At 51.1% G+C, this 10587-nt stretch overlaps 1 protein-coding gene across 1 annotated transcript in view; it reads left to right on the top strand.

Moving 5' to 3' along the window:
• Positions 1-2620: 2620 nt before the first annotated feature.
• Positions 2621-10587, top strand: part of KAT2B (lysine acetyltransferase 2B) — an 88533-nt gene continuing 80566 nt past the window's right edge. The window contains exon 1 of the mRNA XM_079795320.1: positions 2621-3021. Coding sequence (XP_079651446.1) covers positions 2707-3021 — 315 coding nt within the window. The 5' untranslated portion in view covers positions 2621-2706. The remainder of the gene's footprint in view (positions 3022-10587) is intronic.

Genomic DNA, 10587 nt, shown 5'->3' with positions numbered 1-10587 from the left:
GATTTCAGAGAGGAAGGGAGAGGGAGAGAGCGATAGAAACATCAATGATCAGAGAGAATCATTGATTGGCTGCCTCCTGCATGCCCCCTACTGGGGATCAAGCCTGCAACCTGGACATGTACCCTTGACCAGAACCAAACCTGGGATCCTTCAGTCTGCAGGCCGATGCTCTATCCACTGAGCAAAACGGGCTAGGACTGGAGTTTAATATCTTGATTTTAAAAAATATTTAAGGGAAATTAATATTCCATGAAATGCACAAATCTCAGGTGGACTAGTCCATCAGTTTGATAAATGCCTACATGTGGAACCCAAACCCCTATCAATACCTAACACCATGATGTTAGACTTTGATCAAGGGGTCGAAGCCTTTAAAACTCCCCTCCTGGGGACCTGGAGAGTATCACGCTAAGTGAAATAAGTCAGTCAGAGAAAGACAAGTATCACACGATCGCACTCACATGTGGAATCTAAGTAACAAAATAAACTGATGAATGGAGTGGATCCAGAGACATGGAAGCATGGAACAGAGTGTGGAATCTCAGAGGAAGGTGGGTGGGTGGGAGGTAATCGACCAAAGACCTTGTATGCATATATGCATAACCCAAGGACACAGACAATAGAGTGCTGAAGGCCTAGGATGGAGGAGGTGGGAGGGTGTGCAGGGGTGGGGGGTGGGGGTAAAGAGAGTCAATGGGAGCCGGGAAGGGGCCATATGTAATACTTTCAACAATAAAGATTTATAAAAAAAATCAAGTTAAAGAAAAAAGACTCTCCTCCTGCTTTGGAGAGAATGGCAGAAAATGTGCAAACCAGCAGAGCCAGGAGAGAGGAACAATGGTGACTCAAAGCACATCATGCTAAGAAAGGAGGCACCCAAAGAATTGTCCGGAAAATGAAAGTCTGACATTTCAGACCTTCAGTCTGGACTCAAGTGGGGACAGGATATTTCTTTTTGCCCCAACATGACTGTTTAGATCCACAAACTTCGAAAACTTTTCCACTTTTCCACATCGCTCACTCTGCATTAAAAAGCAAAAGAACATGGAATCAAAAAAAGGATAGAGAAAATTAATTGGACAAAACGGGATGGGAAGAGGCATGTTTCCAGGGAAAAGTACATTCCTTAAGGCGACACTGCCCAGAGTTGGGTGAGAGCTTTACGGCATGTGAAGAATTTTATAATGATCACATTATGACCTGAATTACATAAAAATTATGACATGTTACAAAAGCAGGGCACTTGTGAAGGGTCCGGAGGATTGGCCTGGGCTTTTAAAAACGGCGTTAGAGAGACTGACCAAGGGTGCACAGCTTTCAAATGAAAAGCTGAAATGTTCATCGCACTTTACTAAACACCACGGTTGTCATCAACAAGGACGACAGTTTTGAACAGTTTCAAAGATAGTTGAGAACGCTGAGTTGAAGGTTTTGTTTTGTTTTGTTTGTAAGTTTGAGGCCAAAATCGACATTCATCTTTTTGGATGCTTACTCTTTTTTTTTTTTTTCCTGATTAATATCCTGCTGGTGGTATCAATTTTGAAAACGGAAACATTATAGAAAACAAAACAGCAAGTTTATAATCCCACCACGTAGAGATGAGCCCTATGAGCAAACTTTCTGTATTCAAACTTTTCCCACTGCGCGTAGATCTCATTTTGACAGCGCGTTTAGACAACCATTCTTTTTAACAACCAGCGCTTTCAAACAAAAATTACCTAAAATATGAAGTCTTTTTTCTTCCTCTGGCCGATTGGATCCAGAAATTGTTATAGAAAGAAAGCGTTCATAATTAGACTAAAAAAAAGTTGAACAGAAAAGTATGTACAAAGAGAAACAGAAAACATTACGCCTTTATTTTGGTGAATTAGCAACAAAGAAAAGGATTAGCATGGACGGGTACTTTTCAAAAAAAAAAAAATTTTTTTTTTTTTCCTCTGGCTCCCGCTAGGGTGGAGGAAGTTCTCTGTTCTGAGAGGGTGGAACAAAGTGGAAGAACAAATGACTGGGAGTCTCCCCTCCCTCCCGCCGCTACCTCCCCACCCCCCGCCTCCCCCCCGCCCCCGATCGGGACCGCGGGGGTCGGTTATGGGGGGCCCGGAGACAGAGGCGGGCAGCAGGTGCCTGGGCTCCAGCCCCCGATCCCCCGCCCCCCATCCCTCCACCCCCCGATCCCCCGCCCCCCATCCCTCCACCCCACCCGAGCTGGGCCTCGCCCCCTGGCGGGGGAGCGCTTAGGTGTAGAGGTGCGGGGGGTGGGGGCGCGCACCCCGCGGGCTGCGGGCAAGAGGCCGAGGGGGTGCTCCCGGCCCCGGCATCTCCGGAGGGTTCGCCGCGCCCGCATGCACCCTCGTCCCGAGACCCCAGGAACATGTCCGCAGCCGGGGCGCAAAGCGGCGCCCCGGGGAGGAGAACCCGGGGAGGGCGTGTGCCGCGGCGGCGGCGGCCGCGGCCGCGGAGCCGCTAGTCCCCTCCCTCCTGGGGGAGCAGCTGCCGCCGCCGCCGCCACCAGCGCGGGCCGCGGCCGGAGCGAGCGGGGCGAGCGGCGCGCGAGGGAGGCGGGGGCGGGGAGGGGGGTGGGCGAAGGGGCGGGAGGGCGTGGGGGGAGGGTCTCGCTCTCCTTGAGACCAGAGCCCGAGAGGGAGAGACCCTGGCGGCGGCGGCGGCGCCTGACACTCGGCACCTCCTGCGGTGCTGCGGGGCGGCATGTCCGAGGCTGGCGGGGCCGGGCCGGGCGGCGGCGGAGCAGGAGCCGGGGCTGGGACTGGGGCCGGGGCCGGGCTCGGGGCGCTGCCCCCGCAGCCCCCCGCGCCGCCGCCGTTGCCGCCGCAGGGCTCCCCGTGCGCCGCCGCCGCTGGGGGCTCGGGCGCCTGCGGACCGGCGACGGCTGTGGCGGCGGCGGGCACGGCCGAAGGACCTGGAGGCGGCGGCTCGGCCCGAATCGCCTTGAAGAAGGCGCAGCTGCGCTCCGCTCCGCGGGCCAAGAAACTGGAGAAACTCGGCGTGTACTCCGCCTGCAAGGTACGCGCTCGCCGCTCCCCGACCGCCCGAGGGGCTCGGGCCCAGCCCGCGGGACCCCCGCCCCCTCCATTCCCCGCGCGCCCCGCCTCCCGCCTCCCGCCCGGGGCCGCTGCACCGCGGAAGTGCTGTTGTCCTCCGCGCCCAATTAGCTTCTTCTCGGACGCGAGTGCTGTTGAGTTGCAAGAAGAGGCGGGGGTGGGGTGGGGTGGGGTGGGGGTGGGGGGGTCACCAAGACCGAGAACCTTTCATTCCTTCCCCTTGGAAGGAGTTGCCTCTGTGCCCGCGCTCCTGGGCTGCCCTGGGGCTTTGTTGCTCTGTAGGAGCTCGCCGGGGGCGCCTTCCTGAGAGTGGAACCGTGCTCACTGTGTGGCGAGCGCTCCAGGGCCCAGGGAACATCTTTGGGGAGGAGGGGGGATCAGAGCGCCCCTTCTCGGTTCGTCCTCTCCCCGTGTCCCCTTGGGAGGAGCTGGGGGAGGGAGTGAGGGTGGAATAGGCTCCCGGACTCCTGCGCTTTTTGGGAGACAGAAGGGGCGGAGCGCGCCCCGAGGGAGGGTGGGTCTAGCCCGAGGCGAGGGTCCTGGAGCCCGAGGCGCTCTCCGTGGCGGGCGGAGGCGCCGCGGCGCGCGGTGACAGCCCGCTCATTATGGTGTTATTAGTTGTTCAGTTAAAACGCTGTCCCAGCTGCTCGGGGGTGTCAACAGGATTTGGCAAGGTGACAGCCCAGCGCGGCGGGCGCTACTGCTCGGGTTGAGGACACCCGTGTCTCTCCCTCCCCTCTCCATCCCAGCTCCCAGCACCCTGGCGTCCCGCCGCTGCACATCCAGATGTGGGCGTCCTGCTCCCGCGGTGGGAGGGTGGCCCGAGGCCGCGGGGCCGCCTGGCCCGGCGCGGTCCGCAGCGGCTTTGTTTTGACAGGGTGACAGCTGAGGGGGGCGGGGACTTGGCCTCGTCAGCTCCTGCGGCCTGTGGCTGAGTCGGGGAAGAGACACCCTCGCACACCTCCCACGTATGCTCTCGCTCGCTGCACACGGGGTCAAGTTCCCAGATTCCAGATTCCCAGGGCCGAGCCGCAGTGGCCACGTCTGAATTTGGGTGTAAAGATAATGAACCCTGCTAGAACCTCTCTCCCCCGGTCCTGCCGTTTTTAGTATTTTACAGGAGCTCTCAACCACGGTGGAATGTCTCTTTACCTTTTCCCCACACCTTTCACATTCTCAGGTATATGTTGACCACTTACTGTGTGCCCTGCACTGGGACAATAAATATTTGTTGAGTGAATGTAAGCCCAGTGCGTCTCAAACTTTCATGCGCCTAGGAGTCACCTGGGGAGCTGGCTAGAAGGTTGATTCTAAATCAATAGGTCTGGGGGATGGGGTCAGGGATTTCTGACTAACTCTCCCGTGATGTGATGCTAGTTTGTTGACCACACTCCAAGTAGCAAGACCCTAGTTCAGGCCTGGGTAGTATATTAGTCATCCTTTTTGAATTCATCCAAGGAAACTGAAACTGTGAGACAATAATGCCTCACGGTTGGCATTTCTGAAGAAGGAAGGGAAAAAAATATATAAAGTGGGGGGTGTGCTTCTAAGAAAGGTGAAGGGCCAGGAGTTGGTTATTAAGAGCATTAGTCTACTCAAGAGCAAGGTCAAGAACAAGGTCAGTTACGTGGTGGACTTGCTGTTTAGCAACCGGAGTGGGCTCCTGTAGGAACTTGGTCAGCTCATTGTTTCTGTCCTGGCTGTTTATTGGGTTCCCGTCATGAGCACCTTCTCTCTCTGTTGCCTGCTATTGCCTTGATATCTGAAAACTTCCCTGACGTTTCGGTGCTATCTGAAGCTATGTATGAGCATATATGTGCCCTTTAGATTTCCGAGAGTGAGATGTAGCACCTTTTCTAAGATTTGTGATTTGAGTGTTTCATGCTCGCGTTCATAATCGCACTTATAGGAAGGGAAAAGCCTCTCTCTTCCTGCTCCTGGGAAGACTCGGAAAGCGTCCATTTGTATGTGCTCATTCATTCAATAAACATGGACAGGGGTCTCACCTGGGTGGCCAGGCACTGTGCTAGGTGCCTGGCTGTGATACCCACATCCTGTCCTTCTGTGTATGTGCCCATGTGTGCGTGTGTCGGGGGCCTGGGGAAGTGGGCAGGGAACTAATCACAATGACATCACAAAACAAAACTGCTTTCTTAGAGTGATGTTGGAAGTCAGAGCAGGGCAGTTCATGCGCTGGAGCAGCGCTGGGGTACGGATGGCTTCCTGGAGGAAGTGTCAGTGGGGTGACGTGAGGCTTCTTGTCGTGGAGAAACTGAAAGCAGTTGTAGCTTGGAACTGTGCCTGCAGGAGCTGGGGCCTCCAGGTTGCTCGGTGTGTGTGTGTGTGTGTGTGTGTGTGTGTGTGTGTGTCCGTCCAAGAGGGCATAGGGGAATCCAGGAATCTTAACACCTCAGGAGTGACATTATCTCAGATTTGCTTTTATTTATTAATTTATTTAAACTGCTTAACTGGGTGTGAGAGGATGCAAAGAGAGCAGAACCAGTGGTTCTTTCTCAGCTTGTCTCTATATTTCATATAAAGCCCCAAAGGACAGATTTTACCCTGCCTTTTGGTATTGACTAGCCCCTTGGAAGGTCAGAGAGGGTACAGAGGTTAGGGAATGAGGAGGTACCTGGAAAGAGATGAGGTACTTTATGGAGGGCTATTGAAAGAAAAACAGGTCCCAGACCTCATAAAAGATGTGGCCTTTAAACTCCACAAGTGAAACAGAAAAAGAAGTGAGCTAGTTCACAGCCAGGGTGGTGCGCCACACCCCGGGGAGAGGGGAAAAAAGAAAAAAAAGAAAAAGAAACTTGTTTTTCAGGATCCAGGGTAGAGTATTTTGAACTGTCTTCTGGCAAAGGCTGCTTCAGAGCCACTTGGCTGGCCTGTGACACAGCCAGAGTGATCATCAGTAATGTAGATCTGTCCATGTGTTGCCTCTGCTTAGGACCCTTTAATTTCTCTTTATTGGAGTCCTCAGTGCCCCGCAGGGCCTGGCTATTGCTATCTCTGGCCCCTTCTTAGGGTCGTTCGAGCACGGTGCCCTTCTTGCTCAGGGCCTTTGCACATGCTGTTCGCCGGGGCCGAAGGTCTTCCACGTCACTTACATGAACTCCCAACTTTTCTGGCAAATCTCAGATTCCTTGCATTTCCTTTGTCGCCTTGTCCAGCCTTCTCGTTACACGTTTTCTGAACCCTTCTGTACTTGCTTTTCCTTCCTGGTGCTTTTATCATGGATTTTAATTGGATTAAATTATTGGATATGTTTGAATAGATTTTAAGTGAAGTCATTATTGACTGAATGAATGAACTGGGGAAGGAAAAACTGGAGAAATGATTAACTGTTGGGGTAGCAGTAGTGAAATTTTAGCTTGACTGCTTTTTGACAATTGGGTAGAGGGACTTTTTCACGCAGGGCAGTTCTAGGAAGCTCACAGATGTCCATGGGACGGGGTTTGTAGTGTTATAAAAGAAACCCTACGTGAAAGTATGAGCCCAAATACAAAGCTCCTTGAATTAAAGTGCAATTTACCTATAAAAGTGTATTGACTGATTCTTAATGAAATAGGCCATTTGTACTTGAGGAGAGGCAGTAGGGTGTAGTGGCTGGACTACACAGAGTTCAAAGTAATTGGAGTTCCCATTTCAGGCTATCCAGCTGTGTGACCTTGGACAGGACCTCACCTCAGCCTCCATTTCTTTGTCTGTAAAGTAGGAATAATAATGCCCCCGCATGGCTCAAGAGAGAGGATTTAAAATGGGCTAATATGTATGAGGCAACCAGCCAACAGGGTGTCTGGCCCATGGTGAGCCCTTAAAGCTCGGAGCAGGGGGTACATTTTTAACTCGGAAGTCAACAGAAATTTCAACTCTGCCACTTGTGTGATCTTGGGCACAACTCACTTAGTTTTTCTCTGAGCCTTGAATAGTTCATCTATAAAATGGGAACGTCACTCTTGAAATGAAAAGAGAGAAGGTTCCCCAAGTTCCTGGGACCTGCATTGCTGGGTTAATGGTGGCTAAGTGGAATTGTCTGGTGCTTTACGCATTGTCTCGGAATCAGTGGCCACAAAGCATTTATGGAAAACCCAGTGACTTCGTTTCTTGGCTGAGTGCCATACCTAGAGAGTCACCCGGGCACAGGGCTATACAATTAGCCTTAATTTAAAAAATAATGGCTTATAGTCTAGATATAACACTGACTGTATAATTTGCAGAGTGGGGGCAGCAGTGCCATGAGGAGAGAAGAAGTGTCCTGTGTTGTCCTGGGGCGGGTGAATGGGGCACCTGAACAAGCCTTGTAGCTGGGCGGGGGAGGGGAAGGGGGAGGAACCCCCCAACACTTGGTATTTATTTGTCAGCCACTCCTTCAGAGAGCAGACTTCTTTTTCAGCTTGTCAACATCTAGAGCAGGGACTCTCCCCCAGGAGCTGTTCTGTCCCCCCAGGGATATTGGGAGACATTTTTGGCCATTGTAATTGGGGGGAGGGGAGTGCTCCTGGCAGCTAGTGATTCTAAACATCCCATGATGCACAGGGCAGCCCTCCACAACAAAGGATCCTCTGGCCCCAGATGACAGTAGCACCGGAGTTGAGAAAGCTGCCGTAGAGGAACACTGTGCCGTCCCACAGTGCCATCAGTGCATTGGCAGCACAGGAGAATCAATGCTTCTACTGTGAACTTGAATCACACTCAAAATCTGAAACCTCTCACTTTGTGAGTCACGGGCCTACTTTTCAACAGCTTTATTGCGGTATAGGTTATAGGCCATAAAACTCACACCCTCAGGTGTGCAGGCAGTTGCTTTGGAGTAAATGCATACAGTTGTGCATCCCTCACTGCCGTCCAGTAATAACTCTTCCATCTCCTGTCGTGGGTTTGTGTTTTTTTTTAAAGGAGATATTTTATATCCGTTGATTGTGGGTTTGCAAATACAAACAATTAAAAATACCTCTTTGGCCCTCACTGGTCTGGCTCAATGGATAAAGCGTCGGCCTGCGGACTGAAGGGTCCCGGATTCGATTCCGGTCAAGGGCACATGTCCAGGTTGGTGTGGGGCGTGCAGGAGGCAGCCGATCCATGATTCTCTCTCATCATTGATGTTTCTCTCTCCCCCCCCCCCCTCTCTTCCTCTCTGAAATCAATAAAAATATATTAAAAAAAATACCTCTTTGGATCAAAGAACTTGTATGCATATATGCATAACCCATGGTGAAGGCCTGGGGGCGGGCTAGAAGGGGTCAGTGGAGGGAAGAGGGGGTGTAGTAATACTTTCAATGATGAAGACTTAATAAAAAATAAATAAATCTCTTTGGAGATTCTTTAGATAAGTAGTATTGCTACAGCAAAGCACAAAACATGGAGGGGGTAAAGAAAATGTTTTTTTAAAAGTCAGTCTTTAGCCACATAAGTCTATAGCACACAGTTATTTCATGTGCGGTGACTTCTCTAAAAGGCGGTATCGTGGAGCCAGCACACAGAGGAAAAATGTTTCCTTTGGCAGGCACCGTACAAAAAGTCTGAGAGAAAGAGGACCAAATTTAATTCTGTTTGCTCATAAACTTTCAGGGAAGATGGAAATTCAGGCCTGCAAAGCCTTCAGATGGCAATTTGCAGTTTTATGTAACCGAGAAAGTAGTTTATAGGGCAAAACAGCCCCAAATCTGCTGAGGACTGTTTTGTTTTAGGAAGCATATGCTTCCAAATAACATTTTGTGATGCAGCGCTGGTGGGGTTTTTTTTGTGTTGTTGTTTGTTTCTTGTTAATTTTTTTTTTTTTTTTTTTTTTTTTTTTTTTTTTTTTACTACTAAGAAATCTAGTTACCTGTCCGCCAGGGCAGGATTTCCTTCTGTGTCTATCAGGTAAATCCACAGCGTTAGACCCATCCTAGGGAGTCTTGAGGGTAAAATGTAGTTTCATGGGAGGTACCTTGAAACAATCAGAACATCTGCTTCTCAGATGAAAGTTCTGGATCCTCAATCCAGTGCCAATGAAACACGCATTTCCAAGGCTCAGTGGCTTCTGATTTAGTTCGTTTGCCTCTAAAAGAGAGAAAGGTTGCTATTTAGGAACAGTTGTCAGTGGGCTCTTACTCTTAATGGTTTCCTACTCCTAATGGGTTCCCAACCCGGAGGCACCTGTGGCACGGAAGAGCCGGCCCGCTGCCTCCCTGGCTGCTCGGGGAAAACCTGGAGCCCCTGCGCTCCTCTCTCCCTCTGCACCTGGAGCGCCCTTGGGCACCCACTGAGCTGCCTTGTGTGTCAGCTTCCCCTTTGGAGAAGTGGGAGTCAAGGTGCCACCCCCCCCCCCACCCCTCACCCCCGACTTCTCGTGAAGATGAAATCGTTTAGCAGATGTGAAAGTGCTCTTGGAACAGAGGCATTTCACAGACCGTCTCTTTCATTTCAGTTTTAAAAACTTTCCGTCGGTCTCGGCTGTTTGCGTTTTTGCCCAAGTGTAGGCCTCATGTCACTCGATTCTTCTCCCTGGGATGAAGAGCAAGGTAAGGAAGGTCATCTTACTAGCAGGGAACGGAGACCTACGGAGGCTCAGCAACTTTCTCAAGCTGCGGTGGTTGCTCAGTGAAGAGCTGGCCCACGGGGCGGCGGCGGGTGGGTGGGGGGTGGTCTCTTTCCAGTGCACCGTTCTGCATTCTCTTCCCAAACTTCCTCATGGGGTTTGGATCAAAGAACTTGCATGCATGTATGCATAACCCACGGAGGGGCTGCTGATCCTCCAAATGGTTTACAGAGAGGATTTCATGTGTTTTCCGCATTCTCCTGCTCTCACTTGATGTTTATTGTCCCCCTATTGAGAGGGACGTTCAAAGGCTTTGCTAGTTCGTGGAAGCCATAAAGCAAAATAAGCTTCTTTATTACTGGCCCAGGGCAGACGGACAGACTCATGCCCTTGATTGTTTTAAAGCTGGCCATCAGGAATGGCCCAGTAGAATTTCCTGCAGGAAGGAAGGAAGATGAAAGAGATCCCCACTCAGGTTGTAGAAGGTGCCAGAAATGCCAGAGAGGTAAGGAAACGCCTGTCAGGATGTTTTTGAAGTCCCCAGACAACTCTTCATAAGACTGCGCTTTTTCACTTTTAATCTTACTATCAGACAGTAAAGTGCTGAAGTGATAAGTACTGTACGTAGCCTGGTGAGTTTTTACATATGCATGCATCCATGCCACTGCCCCCCCCCCCCCCCGAAAAAGCTATAGAGCATTCCTAGCACCTCAGAGGGTTTTCTTGGGGCCCTCTCCCCATCCCTGGGAACCCCTATTCTGATGTCATTACCAGGGAGTAGTCTTGCCTTTCTTAAACGTCCTATACATGGAGTCACACGGTATGAACGCTTTTGTATCTGGCTTCTGTCAGTCCACGTGATCATGTCTGTGAGCTGCATCTGTGTTGTGGCATCCAGCAGTTGTGTGTCAAGACACATTTTAAAGACGGAAAAACAAGTTCAAAATGGTCAGCCATTTTCAAGATGGGAGCCTTCCCCTGCCCCAGGATGGAAAGCATTGGATA

The sequence above is a fragment of the Cnephaeus nilssonii genome, assembly GCF_951640355.1.
Source record: "Cnephaeus nilssonii genome assembly, chromosome: 17".
NCBI classification, from domain to species: Eukaryota; Metazoa; Chordata; class Mammalia; order Chiroptera; family Vespertilionidae; genus Cnephaeus; species Cnephaeus nilssonii.
This window is presented reverse-complemented; position numbering and strand designations above follow the sequence as displayed.